This window comes from Dermacentor variabilis, chromosome 9 (assembly GCF_050947875.1).
Source record: "Dermacentor variabilis isolate Ectoservices chromosome 9, ASM5094787v1, whole genome shotgun sequence".
In the NCBI taxonomy this organism is placed as follows: Eukaryota; Metazoa; Arthropoda; class Arachnida; order Ixodida; family Ixodidae; genus Dermacentor; species Dermacentor variabilis.
In genome coordinates, this window is record NC_134576.1 from 98,112,050 (window position 1) to 98,136,185 (window position 24,136).

General features: G+C 43.0%; 1 protein-coding gene across 3 annotated transcripts; it reads right to left on the reverse strand.

Moving 5' to 3' along the window:
- Nucleotides 1-253: 253 nt before the first annotated feature.
- On the reverse strand, nt 254-22,895 carry LOC142557170 (lysosomal cobalamin transporter ABCD4-like). Of its 3 annotated transcripts, XR_012822735.1 has the most exons (4): nt 21,323-22,895; nt 15,909-16,230; nt 2,389-10,236; nt 254-2,204 (listed from the first exon to the last, which is right to left on the reverse strand). XR_012822735.1 is itself a non-coding variant. In XM_075668833.1 (3 exons), the coding sequence occupies exons 1-3, from the start codon at nt 22,512-22,514 to the stop codon at nt 9,852-9,854; spliced, it is 1,899 nt and encodes a 632-aa protein (XP_075524948.1). In that variant the 5' UTR covers nt 22,515-22,895; the 3' UTR covers nt 254-9,851. The 3 variants fall into 3 exon arrangements, 2 of the variants coding, with proteins under 2 accessions (XP_075524948.1, XP_075524949.1); XM_075668833.1 differs by having other exon boundaries at nt 254-10,236; XM_075668834.1 differs by having other exon boundaries at nt 254-10,236; nt 21,329-22,894.
- Between the last annotated feature and the right edge of the window lie 1,241 nt (nt 22,896-24,136).

Consider the following 24,136-nt stretch of genomic DNA (forward strand, 5'->3'; position numbering starts at 1 on the left):
CAATAAATATATGCCTTCAGGAGCAGCATTCCTTTAGCAAAGCAAAATAGCTGTTTAAAAATTTCAGCTATTTGCTTACATTTACTGTTACTGGCAATGGTTCATGCACAATTTTTATTTGTTCCTTTTACTCTACTTTTCGCTAGCAGATGCCTGCAGTTGTGCTTGCTGAATATATCCTGTAATAAAACAACTTAATGCCCACCTGACAGCTTGTGTTGAAACAAACACCTCAAGGCAAGAACAGCTCAAGGCAAGAAATGAAAAACAGCTATATTTCAAAATTGCAAAGACAAAGGCAGTACAAATATATAATTGTTCCCTCTGTTTTGTATATAGTTTGCTGTATCTCACTTAATATGTCTCATGGGCACACAAGGTGTTTCCCAAGCGACTTAGGAGTGCCATTCGCGAATAGTATTACATGCACATGAACAGGCATTTTCACAGCAGATGGCAGATACTAAACAACAGCAGTGTAGGTAAAACCCTGACAAACCAGTAGCTAAATCACACAATAACATATATACTAGTAGTGCAGAGTTAAAGAAATGACTGAATGTCATGCAATGCATAGACTAGACATAGAACATCACCACGATGTGCACGCGATGAAAACAAGCAGCAAATAAAGTACAGCGCACACCATACATAAACTGGTACATGTTTACAGTATAGCACTCGTGTCACCTTGTAAAATATTATACTTTCTACATAGCTAATATTCTGTGAAGCAAGCCAGTGCACTACAATGACCAGGCCCACAGTACATTAGACAGTAGAGTAGCTGTCAACTTCAACCAGCAAGAATTTTCACCATTAAAACAATCTAAAGAAACTCTGTAATTTTAGGCTTACATTAGGTTCTTCAGCCTGGTACATTCAATATACAGGGTACAGTAACGTTTTACTCTGTTCATTTTTGACTTGCACCATCTACACAAATTGAAACACAAGCAATACACGCACAAGTCAAAGCTAATTTGAATATTATCATCTCAAGTTTCTCCGTTTGTGACATACAACCATGATTTTGCTGCTGAATTTTGAGACAATATCATGTGCACCGACCACCTATGTAGCAATACAAATTACACACCGTAATAATGATGCATAAGAGGTGTTCCCTTTCTTTCAGGTTGTGCTTTGTTTTTCTGCTGGAGGCAGGCTACAGTAAACCTATCTCAAACAAAAGGCAATGCCGAACAATTAAAGCAGGTTCCTGCCAACTAAATTAGAAACGACAGACAGTGCATCACATGGGCTGTATGAAGGTTTTCGCAGCAGTTTATGCCAGACAGTTTTGTTCTTGGAATCTGGCACAGAAAAAATTGAGACCCAAATCCGTGACACGTAAATGGAATGTAAAACACTGGTAAGACAGAATTACAAGGTGACTTGCATTAGCTTTTAAAGCATAGAAACAACAAAAAGCAACTATTCGCTACAGTGTTGTCTTTCACAACCACTAACATTGCAGCATTCTAATTATACCATAGAATGAATGACTGCATTGGATTTTTGCTTTACAGACAGCCACCTGATCAAGCACAAACATTTGTTCTGAAGCATGTGTGGTTTTAAATACAATGTACAAAAAGTAAAGTACAATGCCTCTGTATGCTAGACTTTGGTACTTTTCGTAACATTTGATCTTGTGGAACTGTTCTTGATTTGGCATGATGTAGACATTGGAAACAAGGCCAGGGCTGTATTCAAGATCAATCATTTGTGGCGATATGTGGCATTTGGCACAGTACCTCACTGGAGTGATGGTCATTTTTCCTTTCATTGACTTAGCCAACCAGCACTCACTGAAAGTGATCGACCCTGAATATAGCCCCAAGACAATGCACACAAAAGCTAATTGTAGTGGTCCTGTCTTTAGTACTTATTTCACACAAAATGAAGGCTGAAGCACCAATAAGACTAATACTACATTTTTGTGACTAGAAAGACTGTTCTATACTTCATGAAATTGCAAGGGACACCAGTGAACACACAAATTCATAAAACTGTGTTCGTTGTAAAGACGATGGAATCCCACATTGCTGACAGATTGGGTAGCACCAACCTGGTACATTCTATGGTTGAGCTTCAAGTGCTAGGATAGGTAGTCCGTGAAGTCACTGCCCATAGAAGAATTCTGAGTTTTACAAAGTGTATGTCTGCATTAGAGCAAAATGTCATTTGAGACGACAGAACTTAAGTTCATTTTCACCCAAGAGACATATGAAGGTGAATAGTGACATTGCTATGGTTGATTTCTTGCATAGCACACACTGCCTCAGCTGTTTGGCCTTTCTGCATTTAAAATTCAATTTTAATTTTTTATATTCCTGTCCCTGTCTAGGAGTGCTACGTGGCACAGCAATGCAGAATACTCACTTTAATTCACAAAGAGCAATGCTTAATCAGTTTACATTGGTAAAACATTCTTTCAAAACTCGGTACTAGGAAGGCAGTGTGATGTCATGAATTTCAAGGTGCGTTGTTTTTCATATTTGGGCTGTTTTGACACAAGTTTTTGAAACTTGCTAGTCTGAGTTTTCATTAACTTAGAATACAATGTAGACCTTTGCTGACAACCAGTTGTACCATGTATACTTGTGTAATGGCCGTAGGTCTTTTTCCCAGAGATTCGGGGTGAAATTGGGGGTGCGGCTATTACACTGAGAAAAATACACAACATTCTTTTTGTTAATACTTTCAGAGGTACCTGTCTTTATTGAACTACAGTACTTGATTGTACCGGCTCTGGCTGTTCTTGGCTATTCCCGTAGCGCATCACCTGCCGGGTGGAATAAGTGGTGATGCCCCACAGACCAGCAACGGCAGCATCTCAGAGGCAACCACTAAACCTCGAAGGCTGTGCTTTCGCTATCTGGAGACGCTGAAAACTCGGCATAGCTGCCTCGTTTTGCCAGCGATTAAAAAAAAAAAAGCATCGGAATTTTCATGCCACACAACAGATAACACAGCCAACCTTCTCAAAAACCAAAGGTATGAATTATGCAAGGGTAATTTTTAAATATATATTTTGGGGGATTTTTTTTATGATGTTCTGGGCGCGGTTTTTACATGGGTGCGACCATTACACGAGTGCATACGGTATTCGTGTGGACAATGTCAAAATCCATGACACCACAGCGAAGAGATGCATGAACTTCAGGGCAATGACGCCCACCTGGTCTTTTATTTTTGTGCCTTTTCTGCCTCACCAAGCCTCCTTGCATGCAATAGTGGCTGTTTTGATATTATAGAAGCGTAATCTGCAGATACACACAGCTAAATATTACTTTTGTTGTTCTTTAAAAAAAGTTCAACTAAAGCCTTACAGTTTAAAGAGCTTCATTTAGTTTCTGATAAATCAAATGTGCTTCTTAAAGTGGAATTTCTGACAAGACGAACAGATTTCCAAGGCCCATTTATGTTTGCCTTATGGGAAGTCCTGTATATCTAAGGGTTACCATGCACCACAGCCACGTTCATTGATGTCTTTTAAAACTGACAATAACACATACAGAATAAAATCGTCAGGCAGGTGCTGAAATAAATCTTGTCAGTGGAATGCAATAAAGAACAGAATGTCTGTACAACAAGTATGCCTTGTAAACATCTCTATTACTATTTTTTAAATGACGTTTAGGGAACAATAAAGATAGGTTTACAGAACTGTGCTAAGCTGGCCTACTGGTCAGACCGGAGAACAACCTGTAGACCACGTGCACGAGTAAAAGACTAAGAAGTTTATACAATCAAGTGGCATACCTTATAGAAAGAGAGAACTTCAATAGTAAATGCAGGATGTCCTTGAATTAACACTTTGATAACTGGACACGGCTAGCTTGTTTGCGCTCACCAATTCATCAGATGAACAAGGTAAGCTTGCCCTGGCTCAAAGATCAATAATTTTAAGGAGGTTTCGGCAATACATTGCCAAGTATAATGGGTTGGCTAAAAGGTTAACATTCTACGAGTGCTTTTTAAGAAATCAGTAGGTGCAGAGTAGCACAACTGTGCAAAAAAGCTTGGAGCATGCATAAAGCATCATACTGCATTCTTGGTCCTCTGCAGTACTGAAGTGCTTACATATAAGTTCTAAGAAATTGAATGTAGGCAGTGATATCACCCCGAAATTTTCACTTATTGAAATAGCTCAATTTGAAACGGGAAAGTTTTTCTATCCCATAAACTTATGACATTGTTAGTGCTAATCCTGGGATCATCGTTGTCGGCTTTATATGGTTGTTATTAATATACAAGATTAAGTGCACAGAGAAAGAACTCTAAATCCAGTCTCACGAGTTTGATGGGCCCAAATAATCCATCTCAAAACACAATTCCAACAGATTGGAAACAATTTTGACCAAATAAGATCAGTTACATTTTCTTTAGAATTAAACAAAATAGACTGCTGAACTTTTCTGACTGGGGAGGGGTATTTCTGTGGCTAGAAGTGCACTATTTTAGATTAAACAGAAACGATACTCATTGGCCATAGTTAGTGAATAGTTAGTGAATTTACACTTGGCTTTGTACAGAAAACAGACAAGGCAGTTGCTAACACATACAAGTGAACAACGTTACACACAATAGTACGTAATGCAAAAAGTGCTGAAATATTCACGTCAAACAAAAGAAAGCCTACTGCTTGCAGTACATATATACTCTCTCGAAAAACTTCAAAGTGGGCAAGCATACCTTGACTAAATGTAAATGGGAACATAGAGGTCAATGTGCTATGCAAATGAAATAGGAGAAAATTAAGTATGAATAATGCTGCCGTACTATGCATGTGTTATGCAGATACCTGGTGAATGCTAAAGATGCTTCGCGTGACTTTGGTAAGCATTCTTGCGGCTCGGATATTAAAATGTTACCAATGGGTGCCGCCAAAGTAAAGTGGACTGCTTTATATGTTACATTAATCAATACTGTAAACAATACCGTGCTTACTCAAACCTAAGCTGCTAAACTTTTCTGAGAAATGTCAAGCCCACAAACTTGGCAGGTTGGCTTAGAATTGACGATGAGGTTTGAAAGTTCTACAAAGTAAGGTGTAAGCACTCAAGCTGCCTTTCAAAATCTGTTCAAGGGTCATGGCTACATTACCACACTAAAACACTGACTAAATGTATGCACCTGCTAAACTTGTTCGATGCCATCATAATAACCAGGCATTGGCTGAAAAATGGCAATGAACTGTACGGCAGGCACATACCAACATGCCTTAAGCTGACCTCACAAACTTATAAAAAGTTATGAGCTTCAAAAGGCACAGACAAAACGGAGGAAAGCACAGCAACATAATGACAATGACTTAATGGTAATAATGATGGCAAGTGACCTCATGTCACAAGAGTAACCTTTCGAGCATCATACACAATCACTTAAAAGATGGACTAGCGTGGTTTAGGCAAGAAGCTACAATGCTTCAGATTAGTTCATATTCCGATTGGCTTACATTGGAGATACCTTCTTTCGTATATTCGGACCTCCTGCTTTTCAGATATTTGTTTAGAATTAAGTAAACGTAGCAGTGAATTTAATATTTCTAATATGCATTTCCTTTTGCCTAAATTGCGCCACTCTAATGGGCCACTGAGAGAAAGACTACAATAATTTAGAGTGGCAACAGCTTTTTAAACTTCTGTTCCCGTTTCTAACACAATAATAATGGTTACTGGTAGAGAAAATAAAGGTGACAATTAATTCCGAACTCTAATCACAGCGTCAATGTCCGCAAAACGTCCCAGGTTTCACTTTATTTTCATCTGGTTTGATCACATTATGATATTAACTTTCACATAAGTTGCCACCTTGTCTTTGGATATTTTCTAACCCATGGGCTCTTATAGCCCTGCCTAGATGCTGTCCAAATCAGCAACGACACAGCTGTTGTGAGGATTTCGAGGCGGTGTCACCAACCATGTTGCATTTCTACATGTTTCTTTGCTTACCAAGCATCTGACTTACTTGTGGCAAGAGTGCGCTGTTTTGTAGTCCAGAAATTTGCTAATCTACCTTAACGTTTCTCTCATTGTCTGTTTAAAAACAACCCAGTAATACGAAATGAACTCATTGCTCTTGACTGCCAAATTTAACTACGAGCGGGCCGTGCATTAATCGAGCCTCCACTGTATCACAGGCCGCGAGACTTCTTTGGCATTGGTAACACTCCCAGCAGGAAAACTTGACACCTTTAATGATGTATGGTGCAAACAGTCTGACGCACACCTATGAGACGAGTGCGAATTATAGTCGGCAGCATACGAAATGATCGGAGAGAGAAATGGTGACTATGTGGTATGCACAAGTTTCAAGAGATCAAGTTCCCGCGGCAAGTGCTGGATGTTAAACAAAAGAAAGATTACAAAGAGATTGGTACAATTCACTAACTGGGCTACACCTCAAGTACAAGTGGAATCCATGTCAAAAAATCACAAGAGCACAATTTGCAGAAACAAGCCGACAAAGTGCTACCTATCACAAAACCCTGCGTTGAAGTAAGCTGCATTCAATAGTAGCCCATAGTCAAGAGTGCAAGGATCTGAGCTTGATCTGCTGATTGCTTGCCTTAATCAGCAGTGCACGTACGGGCAAGAGAACAATGGCTTGGAGAACAGAGCAACCCTTCCTGGTGAACGGGGCGACGTGGCAATTGAAGTGGTCAAATTGTCAAAATTTTCATTTTTCCAATTTATTTTTTCGCAATCCTCGAACCTTTATTTACCTCATGGTGAAATATTATAACCAAATACACCTTAGAAATTGAGAAAACAGCACTTTTCTAGAGTGCTGTTATCACATATTGCGAAGAAAATCAAGCTTCAGAAGGCGCCGTCGCACCATGGATCACTCAGCTATCCGTTGACACAGCCCCCCCCCCCCCCCACACGCATCGTCATAAAGAGGAGAGACCAGAGCTCAAGATTGCCACAGCAACTTATTCCTCCACCGAAAAATAAATCAGCAAACACAAGCAAAAAAAAGGCAAATGCGGCATTGCGATTGGGCCCTGTAGTCACTTGGAGCACCGTACATGCTCCTATTGGCTGTTGTAGATTTGAATTGCTGATGAACCTCTCTCACGCGCATTTGCGCAGCAGCGAGCTACGCGTTCCGATCAATGTGATTCACGATCATGGAAGCTGAATTCACGTGAGTCCCAAAGGAAGCAAGTTCTGAATGGCCCACGCGTACGGAAGACCACGAAAGGCGTGGAACGGAGGGAGAAAACTAATCGTAGAAGCGGATGCTGCCGATCTTGTTGACAAGGCACGACCGGCACAAATGGGTGACCAGGAAAGCGCATCTGCATGCAGTGCTGACGATGCGCCCATGGGCTATAGTGACAACGTGACCGTGGGCTGTGGTGATGGCGTGTCCGTGTGTGGTCATGACAGCAACGTGACGTCGGCGAGAGCACAAGTTTTCGGGTCAAACATTCCGCTGCAGATTTCAGCTCCAACTTTCGCTAATGAACAGACTGTGCAACGAGAGGATACAAAAGTGGACGTTCTGAATGCGCTGTCATCTACCTCAGCAGGACACATCAAAAAGACAACTAAGGTGCACGAAACTGCTGCAAAGAAGCGAAAAACTACATCAAAACGTAAAGAAAATGTGTCCTCGGAGGCAAAGGACCCAGACGGGTTTGAGGTGCTCAAGGTAAATATTTAAATGTTTACAACAAATGAAACTTTGCGCCCCGTTTTCTCAGCTTTCATTTTTTATGCAGTTGCTTTCAGTCATCCCAGTGCCATTTCAAATTCATTCTGTCTTTTGCACTTAGATCCTGAAACATTGACGAGTGAAATAAAGCTGTCCATTTTTATCTGCACCTCAGAAAAAAAATTATAGTTTTTTTTTTGCAAAAGTCATTACTAAGACAATATGCACAGGAAAGTTCAAAAAATTATTTACGCTTATTTCGGCATTTAAATAATAAACCAATAGCCTTATTGCACAGAATGGACTTTTGTGAACGTGCTGATATGAAAATCTTGGCAAACGTATGTGCAGTTAAACAATTAATTTGGGGACGATCATTAGAGGCTGTCTAGTGTAACTGGAAAACTATAACAGATAGCACAAAAGTGATTTCAGTTATGATACCAGCATAACAACTTACACTTGCATGCCAAATTTCATCAATTTATTCTCATAATTAAAGAAAATGTTTTCATTGCCATATCTCCTCTTGAACAGAGCAGGCGCTTTTGGTGATATTCTTGTTGCTGTTAGGCTAGGCCATCTATCAGAGTGTTAAATTTCTTTCCACATAACCCTTTAACTACCAAGCCCAAACTGCACTTGTCCAGACTGCAGCTTCTTCTATTTTGCTTGCCGGATGCAATCCTTGCTCACCTACTCAGTTCGCATCATGTATTTGAGTTTCAGCACTTATATATTCTTTAAAGGTTTTGATTTCTTTTATTACCATCTGTTCAGATAGTGGCATTCAAACATTACATGTATGCTGAGAGAAGTCTTCCTTTCAGATCAGATGCCTTTCACTAATATTTCAGGTCATTAAAGAGGCAAACTGCACATATATTATTTAAAATCTGGATGTAATTCACAATAAATTGAGCAATAAAAAGTATCGGTAAATTTTGTACACTTCTTAATTAAAATAATTTGCGAGTTAAAGGGTTAAGAAAGCAGTCTCCATGAACACCTTAGAACAAAAGCTTGCCGCAGTAGTAACGTCTATACAGTCTTCATCAGAAGTTTTGAAGCCACTGGGCATGTGATTAAACTTGTCTACGGGCCATAATATAGTGGTGCCTCTGTGGAATTTTCATTAACCTAAAGCTTCCAATAAAAAATGAGAGTACTTGAGCATCTGGAGCTTCGGAGTGCCTGGTGTGCCCATAGGAGCACTGAAACATGACACGAGATGTCATCACTTGTGAAGCGGCTTCGAAAATTTTGTTAAAAGCCCCACATTCCAGCACAGGTGTTTTTAGTTTGCTTGCTAATATTTGATTTGATTTGAGTGGAGCGTTCAAAGAAGCCAAAAACCCATCTTTGCTAGTTTTTCACTTCAGGGGACACTAGAGAAATAAACTGTATCAGGCTGTGCCAGCACATTACCCTTTCGGAGCTTTTGAAGCATTTGAGTGAAAAAGACGGCTTATTATTAGAGCAAAAAATAGAGTAAATGGAATATATCTCCTCATCCTTCTCCTTTCACAAAAACTGTGATGGTGGTGATTTAATTTCTCGGAAATGGGAGATTTGAAGGTCCTTTCACAAGTTCAGGCAGTTCTGTGAAAGAAGCCTCGAAAAGATGCTACGCTGAAGCAGAGTGAACTTTGTCTTTCTATTGTTATTAGGCCAAGTAATTCCAGTACAGGAAGCGGGGCACTTTCAGATTTCTTCATTTACATTCATGCTGTGTCAGCCTAAACCTACACTACGCACACAAGTTTCCTAACCTCATATTTTTATCACGCTTTCTGATGCCATCAAAATTTGCTTTGGAAATCTCTATCTTTCTAACGACTATCAGATGGCCACACTAACCCGAGGTCCTGTCTCTCTTGTAAAAGGAACGTTTTATGAGGGCTCCAATGTGACAGTGTATAGTACTTGTCCATCCACTTCATGCCATCTATCCTTGCACTAATCCTCTGCTCTCAATAAAGGTCACCGACTTGGTGTGTCAGAAGCACATCTTACTATTCCAGACTGACTTGATAGTTTTCAGAAGAGTCACTTGAATGGCGAGTGAGACTTTGCTCATAGCAAGACGCCCATTGGAATCATTATACAAATCATTGCTGCAGTTTCAGCTTGAGCGACCCCTTGCTAACTATACAAATCCTCAAGACATTTCATCAAGAGTGTGAGTTATCAACAGCAGCAGAGTCGCCATGATTGGTTTGGTCCGATTCTTTCAACCTCCAAGTTCCGCCCTTTGCAGCCCCGTGAAGTTCCAGGGTGGTGTCGTGCAGAGGCTCGAGGCAGGCGTGGTGACCGATGGTCACAGTGGCGATGCCCAGCTTGCGACACTCGCGGTAAAGCTTCACCTGTGTGTCCTCGTCGAGCGCACTGGTGGCTTCGTCAAGGAGGGCCATCTTGGGCCTCTGGCACAAGACGCGCAGGAAGCTCAGCCGCTGTCGTTCGCCTGGGGACAGCGATTCGTACCACATGGGCAGCAGGGAAGAATCAAGTCCCCCAGATCGCTTCAGAAGGTGTCCCAGATCAGCTAGCTCGATGAGCCTAGACAAAGAAGATGAAAGAAATTACGAAGATTCAATGCAGATGTTGGAATCTATAAAAAGTGAAGCATTAGTGAGACAATCAACTGGTAATGCGATACATACAATTGTCTTCCTTTTCGTCCCATGCAACATGTAATGCCACACAATGTTTATTGTTTACGCACTACACCGTTCACCACCTGTGCTGAATTGCAAAGCACCAAGTCAGGTGGATGTACAGTGCAAGACGTTGACATGGTGATGTCATGAGGACAAAAGCGGTGTGTGATGCTTGCTGAGAAAAGAATGGCGATAAGGGGTACACACACAGAGAACTAAGCTGCATCCAAATACATTTAGGGCTTCTATACCCCATCAGTCACAACAGCACATGACCATACTGGAGGATAAGCAGATAATGATGGAGGATAAGCCGAGAATGAACACACATACAACAGTACATACCCAATGGCTTCAGAAAAGGGTACCACAAATATAAAAACATAACGAAAATGATGGATGCACACATGCTATTCCATTGAGACATCTGTGTGCTTTAGAGATACAGTCGCCGACAGTTTATTCGGACCTTACGGGGACTGCGGGAGTGTCCGAATAAACAGGTGTCCGAAAAAGCACATTAAGAAAAAAAAGAAAAGGAATCCTTTATTTCTACGCACTTATTCGGGCTCAGCAGTAGGCTTGAAGAAATCGTGAAAGCGCCGTTGCACACTGCTCCGTTTACGCGTAATCAGATAAGCGTGAATTTCGGAGAGAGTCGTACGGTCACTATAGGCAGCTGAAAGCACAGTCACTGCTTGTATACGCTCCGCATGCGACGGCAGCGTAGCACATGGTGCGTCATCTTCCAACTTGAAGTCATCGTCAGGCGGTGCAGCAGAAACCTGACGAATGATCTCGCCATCACCAAGTTCTGCGCATGTCAGTACAGCAGCGTCAGCACCTGTGAAACTGTCAAATGAAATGGTGTCCGGAATTGCAATGCAACCACTGCGCAGGTGTCGGCAGAACATTTTCAACGTCAGTAGAGACACATCAGAAGGCGACAAATCCTAGGCCTCCCGGCCCCCACTTGCTGGCATTCCCCAGCACAGTCTGCGCGGGCAGTGTTGGCGCCATTAGACACTTGACGCTATGTTTCTGTATGCCGCGTTGGATCACCGCAACCTCGACACAGCACCACGCCGTAACGCCGACACCAGTCATACAAACGAAAAACGTGGCCTACTCGCAGCGTCGTGCACGAAGAAAGAAACAAATCAGCTGCTGGATTGTCTTGACATGTCTTACTAATCTGAGACCGAAACTGCTTTAGCCACTCTATCGAACCAGGCAGAAACGATGATGAGCGGGGATTTGCAGTAGTGCCATTTCGCTGGGCAGCAAGGAGGCTCTGTTCAAAACAAAAATGACGTTCAGCAAGTCGAACCATGCACCAGTCAGAGTCGGTGCATGGTGCTCTCAATCGAGTTGGCTCAAGGAGCGTCCGAAAAATCGGACGAGAGGTTGCAAGGCGTCCGAACTTTCGGCAGTTGTTATACATTATGGTCTATGGGCAGAATGGCAGTGCCGCGAAGCAGACCGAATAATCGAGCATGTCCGAATTTTCGGAGTCCTAAAAATCAGTCACCGACCGCACATGTGCCAGTTTTACAGTGTCATGTATTGTTTCATGAAGAACACAGGTTCACTCGGTGGCACTACATTATCGGTCCTCGAATGTCACTCACGAGCCTCTCAGTCAAGAGACTGAAAACTGATGTAACACACCGATCCCCATGAAGGTTGGGAAAGAAAGCTTTGCTTTAAAAAGATGACGAGTGAAAGGCAGCTGATGGAGAGTTTGCACATGTGTAAATTTGTGAAGGGAGTTGCTTGTGATGCCAACATGGATGTGTTGCTTTACTTTTTGATGATTATTGTGTAGCGACACAGCAGAATTGGTGTCGCATGAATAAAATGGCAGACGCTCGTGGCACCGGCTAGCATTCAGCAGAATAAAACCAAGTCTGACACATCGCTCAGGTGTGCTGTCTGCTCTCTTTGGAGACCTATCGAGAGCTATGGGTTCGTGCTGTCACCACTGTCATCAACGAATTGTCACTGATTTCATGCTATCACACTTGCATAAGAAAACTTTGCTATGTCAAAAACTTTGTGCACAGTGTCACTTCTCTGATGGCAACTGAAATCTGTCTAATCAGATTAGATGTCCAATGTGAACAGTACAACAAATACTAAGATCTACTGAAATATTGTTCACTTTGGAATATATGTAACGATGCATGTTCGAATCGTGGATTGGCTTCAACAGTGTGATTCAATTCCATTACTGCCAACCAACCACACTTGCTCCTATCATTTGGACTTGGGTGTTGTTTTCCTTTTCAAGCTCAAGTTTTTCCAATAAAGAGCTTGAATCACTCTAATCGTCGTCCTTGCCTACATCTCTGCCTTTGCTGTACCCCAAATCCAAGAACAACTCGAAGACTACTACTAGATGTATCAAGTAATCCTTCATAACAATGCATTATAGATAAAGAGGACCTTTTTCATTTTTCTACAAGAAAACACATGAGGCAGTGGCCATTGGAAGGTGTGATAAACATATATTTGCTATTTCTTATTGCAAACTTAGTAATAAAATTTAAAATATAATGTTGAAACTCTGCAACCGAAGTTGCCCATTGTTCGAGGTATGTCTACTTGGTAGAAATTCTGAGACTGGCACTAGATTCATTTATCCTTTCTGATCCTTAAAATTAGCCACTAAATACACTGGCACTCAATACAATTTTATTCCACAGCGTGGGAAGAATGCCTTACGAGAAAATCATAATTACAGTGCATATTTCCACACGGATATCTGAAAACAAGTACTACAGCCAAATTCGTGGTGTGCCCAGGATTCCTACTACATGAACATGCGAAGAGTACTGTTTAGCTTCAATCCGCCTCTTTAATGGAAGAAGTGTGCATCTTGCAAGTTCTCATCTTGCGGAGCACACAGTACACAAAGCATAGGAAGCTGGCTGCCTCAGTGATCTGGCCCAAGAGCTCACTGTCCCAAAACTTAGGCTGCTTAGGCTAACCATCAACACTATGAATGGGTCCTACATTTTTGGATTAATGTGATACAACAAGAAGAAGGAAAATTAACTACTTGAATTTGTTAAACAAACTTGAGTGTGAGAAGTACTGCGAGAAGCTGAAAGTGTTCCTCGGAACGCCAAATTCCTCGCACAACCTGCTCATCAAGCCGGGCTGCCCAATGAAATTAGAACATATTACTCTCAATAGTAAAGAAACTATAAGCTGGGTTTACTCTTTTATGTGACATGTACAGTCTCCTTGTCACACACCGGCAAGCGCTGCTAAGTCGATGAAATGGCACATCTGCGACAACTTTTGGCATGGACGCTGACTGCATGATTGAATTGCAGGCGAGGAGAAGTGCTGCAAATTCGTCTTCAGAGTGTACAGCACTACTGTTTCAGGTGAGCGTGGCCATTTCGACCAATGAAACATTCCTCATGACTCACAATACACCAGCGAATCATTCTGGTACCACACTCTGATTGTGAAACCAAAGATAGAAAGAGGAATTGCTGGTAGTATTCGACATGCGTGAGCACAATTGGTTTCAGACTTTTACCAGTGATTCTACCATGACAGTACCCTGCTGGCAAGGAAGTTCTTCGATATCAGATGTATGTTGCTGAAGAAAGATCAGAGCCTTTAGTTTACTGGAAGTTGTATGACAAAGATTGGCCCATCCTTTCATGAGCCACACTAAATGTCAATCTAAAGCTCTCCTTGCCATAACCATGCGCAACGAATATGTGGTATATCGGATGAACCAAAGGTACTTTGATGCTGAGTGCGGCTTCATTATAAGGCGGTGTGACTGTATTCAGCCTAGCAGTGGTCGTTAGGCATTTGTTACCTGTCACATGCATCCCTGTTCTACAAGATTACCTGAATAGACAAGTCGAGAACAATGCTTACATCATGTTTTTTAGAATGTGATAAGGTACTACTAATGTGGAGGGGGAAAACACAGCAGACCACGGCTTTCTATTACAGTGTCTTAAACATCGCCCGTGTCAGCAGCAATAACCTCAAGACAGGAATGACTGTGAAAAATTGTGTACGAGGTCACAGCAGACAAGTCACAAGCGGCATTTTGAAAGTAAGCTTTCGGTACAGGAACTTCTGGTCCGTGACTTGTCATTGTTCAGATACCTCACATGCTTGCGTTTCGACAGACAAATCCCTTTATTTGTAGAATGAATATTAAATAGACAACATGGCGTAAAATGCTGCCTAGGAAGTTTTCACTGATGCAAAACTAACATTAAACCTAGTGATGGTTGCCATTTTGTTTGTGGACTTAGTCAAGGCTTGCAGATATGCACAGAAACTTTAACTTCAGTATGTGTTACATGAAATCAAGTTGGAATTTAGCACGGGGTCTGCCTTTCTCTGAACCTTGTTCACACATATTTCGAAGCCAACACACTATCTAGCCTCACATGCTGCCTAACCTTTCACCGTGCATTACAAATCTTCAGACTGCTTTTGCTCCGCCCATTCATCTCAATGTGGCCAGTCCTTAGTTAATGTAGTCAGATAACAACCTGCACTGGTTTTCATGTGCCTGCTCCTGTTCTCAACCTATGCAATAACAATAACAACAAATATAACAAAAAGAAAGGCAGGAAGGTCAAAGGCAATCCAATGCTCTCTACAACAGCAACCCCCATACACTAATTATAGATTTGAAACATTCTATGAAACTTTGCTAATTTGATGCTTGATCCAGATAATGATGTAAGGTACTCAGTATCTTACAATTTGGGGTGTATTGCTTTATTCAACAACGGGATGCATACTGCACACAGGCGATGTGTGATGTTACTCGGTGATGAGGAGAGCATGGGAATGTAGGCAAGAGTTCAACGAAACTTCATCTGGCCAGATAACATGATGACGAAGAAATTGCAATAACTGAGCAAATCAAGGTGAAAAACACACAGAGACGTTTCTGGACCCATACAGGTACCTTGATCCCACTAAAAACTTCAGTCTTTAGTATTACCAAGGAACCTGTATGGGTCCCGAAACGTCTCTGTGTCTTTTTCACCTTGACTTGGTCAGTGACTGCAATTATTTTCATCAAGAGCATGGGAAGCATGCAAACACACTGCGGCACATCAATACAGCAAAACCTGGTTGTAACGAATTATGTGCATTGCCATTATTCTGATATATGGGATCGTTTGATACAGCGAAACTTGCATGTAACATGTTTTGGATACATGTTTGCTGCGTGTGGAAAAATAATGTACGCATGATGAAACATGCCCCTCAACCCATGCTAGAAGTCCATTTACTGCAAAAAAACTGAGCTATTTTTCACAAGGATTGGTGGCTTTTGCTAGCACATTTGACTTTGCTGCGTCAATGAGCATGAGAAAGCACAGGCGTAACCGAGCGCACAGTTTGTGATAAGTGGATACTTCTTGCATGGTGTTCTGTGGAAAAGCAACTAAGTACTTGCACATTGTTTGGAATATCCAAAGATTCAGCTTAACTGGGCCTTTCTAACTGCATCCTTTTCATTACAATCTTTTTCCAAAATATCAGGTAATGGATGCTTTTCCTCACCTCCATATCTCTCCCTCTTCCTGTGGTGTGGTCCTTGGCGGGGTGTACGGGTAGTAGAGCTGGGACCTGAGGCTGCCGCTCCCAAACCATGTCACTTGCGGCAGGAACAGAGAGCCGCCAAACTCTCTGATGACAGATCCAGAAGACGGTGACCACAGGCCCTTAAGTATTCTCAGCAGGGACGTCTTGCCGCTGTTGCTCGGTCCTGTGACAAAGACGCTCTTTGGGGGGCTCAGCTCGAGCGTGAGCCCTTCGACAAAGATGTTGTCATCGTACGGACTTCCATAGGACATGTTCTTGAGAATGAACTGTGGCACCACTTCTGAAAAATGCAACAGAAACAATCGATGTGAAGTAATAAGCACGCAATGTTCCTTTACACTTCCAGCCCTTTAGACTTTTCGTTCTTGTAATTCTAATGACAGACAGACCGTGGAGGAGCTTCAGTATAAGTTCACAATTATCCTCTAACAACAAATGCTTTTTGTGGCATCGACAGACTAAATTCAACTATAGTCAGTGACACTGTTAGGTACACATTTATAAATACACTGTCCAACTCAAAGAGAATTTAAATAGATGAACTGGGGACAATAATGTTTGTTTACTGCTGTGACGGCACAGAGGAGATCAACTTCTTTCTACATTCGCACACCTGCAGTGCACATTTGTAGCTGGTACCTGTACTGAATTCTCAGGTTGTCACTGATCTTAGTGCCAAATAACAGACAGCAGCAACCAGTACACTGTAAACTGAATTCAGCATTTGAGCCAGTAACATGCACCTTCCAGCTTGACATGGGTTGGCCTTGCTGAAAGCAAGACCAACCTGTTTAGAGCTTCTTTTTTTTTTTTTTTTTTTGAGCAAGCTCAATGTGACACAGCTCATACTGAATAAGCAAAATGCAAAATTTGATGAGCAGGCTTCCCAACATTATTTAGGCATTACCGCAGAGATGATGGACTTTGCACTCAAAGAAAATCCCATGCTGGGGTTCATGCAATGAGAGTGAGAATGATAGAATAGCATATGTAGGAACATGTCCTACTTTGAACACCAAACACACTTTGAGTGCCAGCACTGCAATTTCACTGGCACTCTTGGTTTGTAGCGCGAAGGGACACATGACGGTGACTAGAAGACAGGATGAGTACTCATCCTGTATCTTTATAGTCTTTGTCTGTGTTCCTTTGCGCTACAAGCCAACAATATGTCACTGTAGGAACTCGCCCAACTGTCCATCCCTTTGCTTCACTGACACTGTTCCCACTGTGTGGTCTTGTGCAGTTTAGCATCTCGTCTAATGGTTTAAAAAGGAACAGCACTTCCATCAGGTGTTGCCGAGTTGCGGCGATCGGCCACCCAAGTTGGTCACAAATGGTTGCTTCAATAGAAATGGTCGCCTTGGTCGATGACCATTTTAGCTTGGTCACTTGCTGCTCAATTTGCCAGTCCCGTGACTGGAGTTGTAAATCTGCTGAACCGATTAGCGGTGCACAAGCCGGACACCAGAATACACTGACAGTTATTTGAAGTCACAGTGGTTTGCGAGCAGATGTGCATACCGACTAAAGGCAGCTGATAAGTAGACGTAGAAGATAAGTAAAAGTAGAAGTAGATAAGTAGAAGTGCAGGCAGGCTGCACTTGGCAGCATGAAAATCAGTTGCCGTGAGTCAGTCTCTGGTTGCCAGTACCAGTTGGTCGTACGACCTCTGTCAATCCCGGGTATGAAGGTGCCCCATGGATGACCTTGTCTCCCGCTACCTTGCAATACATTGCAGATATCAATAACTCGGCCGTTACCTTTATATGTTAGCCTAAATCGTGTCTATGTGAATGGTTTCACTGAGAGCAGCAATTATAAACTAGGTACGTAGGTCTGCAGAACCGGTTGATTCTCTCATACTGACTCACCCATATTTTTGCAGGCTGGGTACCGACTCACACCCGACAGCACTCACTCACGTTCCTCCTCATGCCCACTCAAATTCACTAACGCTCATTCACAATCATAGCCACTTGCAGTTTGCACTTACTGGACCCCACACATGCCCATACTCGCATCCGCTCTTGCTCACTAACAGTCACGTCCACTCAAAATCACTGTCACCGACTTTCGTTCTTACCCACATTAACTAGCACTCACTTCTGTTATGTCCACTCACACCCTTTGTAAACTAACTCTTTGTTTCATGCCTGTGAAGTCAGTGTGGAGGGAGTACGAAACAGTGTACTCGTGAACGATTATGCTGACTGATGGCTAGGTAAGAGCAACGTCAAGATTGTTTGAAATACTTTGGTTCAGGCATGGCATGAACCATAAGAGGCAGACATTAACACAGCTAACAGCATAATGATGACAACACGGTGACAGTAACAGTAGCACAATACAATAATGACACTGGTATGACAACAATTACAGAGGCACAGGCACCTGTAGGTTTAAATTCCTGGTCACACAGGAAATGGAACATTTCCTGGTGTCTTCTGCTTAGTTTGAAAGCCAGATAGCCTTTAAAAGTTTTTTCTTTGTTTTTCATGCAGTTAATGCAGCTGTTAATTGATGGAGTTTAAGCCCTTCTGTACCTTGGAGAGGCTCGATTTGTCCACAGGCTTCTGGTGAATATGGCCTAGGATGAGCTCAGTTTGTCAATGGGGCTTTTAATTTTCTAGCAATGTCATGAACGAGCTAGTTTTGTCTTAGTGCTCTTCCCATGCTTCCAATAGATGGCAGCAAGCAATCTGTAGGGAAGCACGAGCAATGGAAAGTTTATTCTTGCGGAGAAAGTAAAACATATTGGCAACTGGGGTCTTTAAAAATAATCTCATCATTTTTGAATGAAATTCTGGATAAGAGCGTAGCACGGAACGGGTCACCATCCTGACAGTGAAACAATAGGGCTACGAGAGCTGGTGTTGAGGAGGGCTTTAGATGAATTTTGACCTGGTGTTCTTTAAAGGTGCCCTGAACCACTTTTTATCGAAGTCGAGAAATGCATTTGAGGTTAAATTAAACGATACCAGAAATACTCTGCCACAAAAAGTCCTCAGAGCATTCCGCAGAAGCAGAGTTATTGTTGACAATGAAACATACCGTTCGCGGTGCTTCCACTCTTTCTTCAATGATCTGCACTGCAAAGGCTATGGCAGAGCGGGGTGTACCCACAATGCTCTGCCTACTGAACGTCACCATCGCACAGTTCAAATTTTGGATATTCACGAAGATGCCACTATTTCCAATTTTGGCACCTACAACACATCATATGCGGTTGTTCTCGGCAAGCCACAGCGCGCTCAGCCAGTGGACTCATCGCGGCAGCACGTGACAGCCGCGGTATCTAGACTACGTAGAAGACCGCAGCTACACGCAACTGCAGTGTTTGCTTTGTGCACGACAGGGGTAGACTGCATGCTTGCTCGTGCTCTTATGCTCCTGGCTGGCGGCTGGCTGTGCTACGTGGTGCGGACCGGCTTTGTCTTGCACCAGCTCGGCCGATGTGTACAGTAGCCACACCCAACTTGCACTTTTAAAGCATCATTAAGAGTTCATTAAGAAGCAAAGTCTGCCGAGGCATCTAATTGGGAGCAGCCAGGAGTGAGCGCAGGCTGGCAAGCATGCGTGTGGTCTGATCTTAAGTTTCGCATGGTTCGAGACTAGTTGAGTGTTAAAAATGAGTCGAAATTAGTGAAAGCCAATGGCTACGACACCGATAAGCAGGGTGACCAAAGTTTAATTCCTATGATGGCGGCCGTGGCTGAGCAAGTGGACGATAGTCGGCTTTTTCTGGAAGTGTTGAATTATTATTTAAATTTGCAAGCAGATTTTCGCTTACTTCAGCCTGTTTATTAAACTAAGTCAATAAATATACACAGTAACAGTACTGTGTGGATCAATGCGCAAGAAGCGCATTGATCCAGACGCCCCGATGTCAGCAGCCACGTATAGGAATCAGCTACATTACAAAACAAAGTGTCCAGAAAAGAGTGAGGAGCAGGCTTTTGTTGAAAAGTGAGGATTTGAGAGAAAGGTGACTTAGCGCTCCTCTTGTGAGGTCCACATGCTGCGCACGACTGCAAAACTTGGCTGGGATGTTACCCACTACCCACTGACTGTTTCTTCATGAAGACAGAGTGTTGGTTCATAACCCCTTTAATGTGTGCTTAAGTCTAAGTACACAAGAATTTGATTATTTCATCCTGCTCAGCACGTTGCCATTGCGGATGGGTATCAAACCTGTGACCCCGTGCTCAGCAGCTGAACACTATAGCCACTGACCCACTGACACAAATAAATGTACCTGTTTTCAATGTTGAAATGTAAGCATATCAGCACTTGACAACATAGGCATTCTGTGAACCGATAGAGAAAAGCATTTCCAACAAGCAGTCGCTCGACAAATTAGGTGGTTCATGACAATCACAATACAGATGGGATGAAAGGTGCATAGACACGTACAGGGCATTAGCCAATTAGTATGCTATTACAAGAATGTGCTGCTTTTGGGCCACTGGCAGAATAACAGATTGAAAAAAAAAAACAATAAAAAAAGGAAAGACATATTTATCACCCCTATATGTTGTGGAGAGACTTGACTCTCACAGTTCAGGATTCGGAGTGTGGCAAGCTTCAACATTTACTCCATATCCTTGGTGGCAAGTCGAACACCTTTGATCCCTCATTGCAATCTCTTCGATGAACTACTCGTATTTTGGCTAGCTTGCACTTTGTATAGCGATAAATTGTGCAACAACTGCCCTTTTGCATGTTTTCAATCTTGAGTTGTCATTTCCTTTGCTTCCAAGTGCTCGGGAGCCTGCAATCATTTACACAAGAGGGATTTCATGATGGTTCACGATGGAAAAGCGCTGCGAAGTTGGAGACTTAGAAAGAACATAGGACAAAGAACTACTAGCAACTGAATCCAGTTGCTGGTAACTTTTTGTCCTATGTTCTTTCTAAGTCTCCATTTTCACAGCACTTTTCGATCATGAAAGTTGACCAACACACCCAACTGGCAGCTATTATAAAAGGGATCGCATCTTTACGAAATGCTGACGTATAAAGGTTATGTATGTGCGTACAATGATTGCTTTGCATATTTTCCTGTCTTCTTTTCTTGATGAAAAACGACTAAGAATGTGTTATGAATGGCAATAAGTGGCATGCATGTGTTGAACCCAATGTCTTGTCTTTAGGAAGTGCTGCTGAATAGTGGTTGCCAACCAGATCAAAGAAACGTTAAAGCTTCGGTGCAGTTTCATGGACCTGGCAATGCTGCATGGATAAAAAACAAGGCTGAACATTCTAAGCTGCATAAATTGGCACATTTCAAAGCACTCGGTATCGTGATTCTGAAAAAGATACGCTTATAGAAAACGAAGAAAGGGCAATTAGGATATACATATATATACCATCACCTGTGTCGGTGTCATCATCACCGTGCGGCTTCTTTGCCTGCTTAATCTTTTCCAGAAGGTCATCCTCCTCGTTGATAGCTTCCATCCTCTCCAACAGAACAGAGATCCTGTGCGTGTTGCCAGCCACCGTTGAAATCCCGCTGGACAAGTCTACCAACTTACTGAAGCAACTGATCAGGTACATGGACACGAAGGTGTTTTTGCTGATAATTCCACTGAGGTCGGCCGTCGAGATATCATCGTACGCGCCACTGAAGAGGGGCACTGCTATGATGAGGAAACTCAGGATGCTGCCTGCATAGTCCGTAAAGTAGACACCGAGGTTGAGAGGGAACTGGCGGTTATAGACTGACTGCTGCGCCTTGACAAGTTCCAGCAGGTGGTCCTCCGTCGAGTCCAGCTCAGCGAATTCCCCATCTAAGAAGGCAACAGACTCCGAGTTTGCCCTTATTTGAGCGTGCTTGTACCGGAAGCGACCTTCTTGCTTTTCCAGCTCGTACACTCTGGGCACAACGCGCGTGATGAGAAGCTTGCTCACAACCGTGCTGATGATAAAGTAGACAAAAACTGCCAGCGGGCCGATGTACCCCGCGACGCTGAAAGACTGGTAACTGTAGTAGGCTATCGTGAAGGGTGATATGAGCAGGGTGGGCACGATGTCGCTGAGCACTTGACAGAGTCGGTCCACATCTTGCGTGATGCGCTGGTCCGGGTTGTCGATCGCCGTCTCGACCACGTTGACCCGGTAGTGGACCTTGCGCGAGAAGTACAGCTCCTGGAGACGCTTGGTGAGAAGCTGCCGCCACTGCACGGTGACCGTGCTCGACACGTACTGCTTGGCGCTCTTGATGCACGCAACAAGCGCGATGAGGCCGAGACAGAAGGCCGTTTGGTTTAGGAAACCCCACCAGTGTTTCTTGCCGAGGACGACGTAGAACTGGCTTGTCGTGAGCCCCACCTGATAGACGATCACTTCGTACGCGACGGACAAGACGAGCAGCACAACCATCACAAGCACGGCGGCGACATTCGAAAGCACGATGCCAGCGAGTCTGCGGAAGCGCCGGAAGAACAGGCAGTCCAAGGCGAGACGCTCCATGTCCGAGCTAGAGCTCTCGCTGGGTTCCACGTGCCGCGGTGGTCCCACGTTGATGGACGTGATGCGCTGATAGGTACCGGAGGACATTTTCCTGCTTTTGCCCCTCGGCGACGGGTTCCAGTTTCTTCAAGTGTGCCCCTCCTTTCCAGTTAACGGAGTCGACAGGTCCTTCGCTCGAGCTTGGCGCCCATCCGAAACCGACTCCGCGATGAGGAGAAGCGGTCTATCGCGGTGATAACGGGGATCAAAGGAACCGTCTCGAAGACCGCGAAACTCGCGTAGCGTCGACACTCAGCTGCTCGCAACAGGGCGGTGCGAAGGCACGTGATACGTAAAGCAAAGCAAAGAGAGAAACTAACGCAAGCGACTGCTGATAGGAGACCGTCGAGCGACTCATTTCAACTGTAGTTGACACATGGGTTGACATAATAAACAAACCAATGGACAAATGACGACGGTAGGAATGTCGATGTCGGTGGAGTACAAAACGACAAAAGCCGCCAAAATACCTAGACAGGTGGCGTCATCTAGCAAATATAATTGTAACTATATTAGAAAAAAATGTTTCAATGACTATATTACTTACTTTGTACTTTTTTTGTTTACTGCTTCATATTGTTCGGACAATAAAGAGCGACTTCACGGGCAAAAGTGAGCAGATAGCCACAGAAGTTCAGCCTGCAGTAATGCATGATGGTAACTTCGTCAGTAGAGGCGCGTTGTTTTGAAAGTGGCAAAAGTGCAAGCAGCTCAGCGGTGTCTAGTGGCTTGCTCTGATCTGCAGTATAACAGGCCGATTCGCACATTTTCTTTTCGTTACTGCTATATACAAGGGTGGTGCAATTACGCTGAAGCACCTACATAACCTAGCCCGCACCAAGAATGTGAAATAGGTACGCCTCATATATATATATATATATATATATATATATATATATATATATATATTCATTGTTCACTCTTACATGAACGTAAGCTGCGGTGTAATTGAACGACTTTATTTCCCACAAAACGAATCCTATGGTAGGTTTGTGAGTAAAAAGTTGCGCGCTGGCAACTTGACCAGCCCAAAAACCCATGAAAGGAAACAGAGGTAGCGGGCGCTCACATATGATTACACAGGCGGGTAGACGTCAACTTACAAAAATGTACGTATGTATACAGCAAGGAATACATTTTAATAATTACAAAAACAAGTAGTCTGTGTGCACAAGGAGAATATTAAATTTAAACATGAGCCTGATCGATGAGCTTAAAACAATGTTTAGGGGAAAAAAAGAACGAAAACTGAACATAGCCCTTGGCTCAGTACTGTACATAGTATGTACAATGCTGAACCTAGTGCTATGGTCAGTACTCAGAAAAAGAAAAGAAATGGATCATATACAGCATAGCATATGCATTAAAAGCAACAAACAATAATGAAGTTAGTCTGACTGGAAGTAGTTTTGCAAGCTCCATAGGGACAGGACATCTATCTTTTTGTAAGGCGAGGTTGTTTAGTAAAATCGGATGTGCATGTCGGAGCATTTGCTGACCGTAATTCGTTCTTGAATGCGGAATGTTCCATTGTTGAGATGCCCTTGTGCCGTAGGCTGCAATGTGTTTATGTAGGCGAGCTATATTTCGGATACCGTTAACTGCGTGCTTGAGTTCCTTGCGATACGTCAGTGCTAAACGGTGCTGAAAGAGATTCTGAATTCTAAGTA

What these genes read in the sequence shown, in the direction of transcription:
- LOC142557170 (XM_075668833.1), bottom strand. Translation starts at nt 22,514, where the DNA reads ATGTCCTCCGGTACCTATCAGCGCATCACGTCCATCAACGTGGGACCA. An exon ending in TGACACCGACACAGGTGATG is followed by an intron (nt 16,231 to 21,322) that starts GTATATATATGT and finishes TGCATTTTTCAG; the next exon opens with AAGTGGTGCCACAGTTCATT. An exon ending in GAAGAGGGAGAGATATGGAG is followed by an intron (nt 10,237 to 15,908) that starts GTGAGGAAAAGC and finishes TTCTTTGTCTAG; the next exon opens with GCTCATCGAGCTAGCTGATC.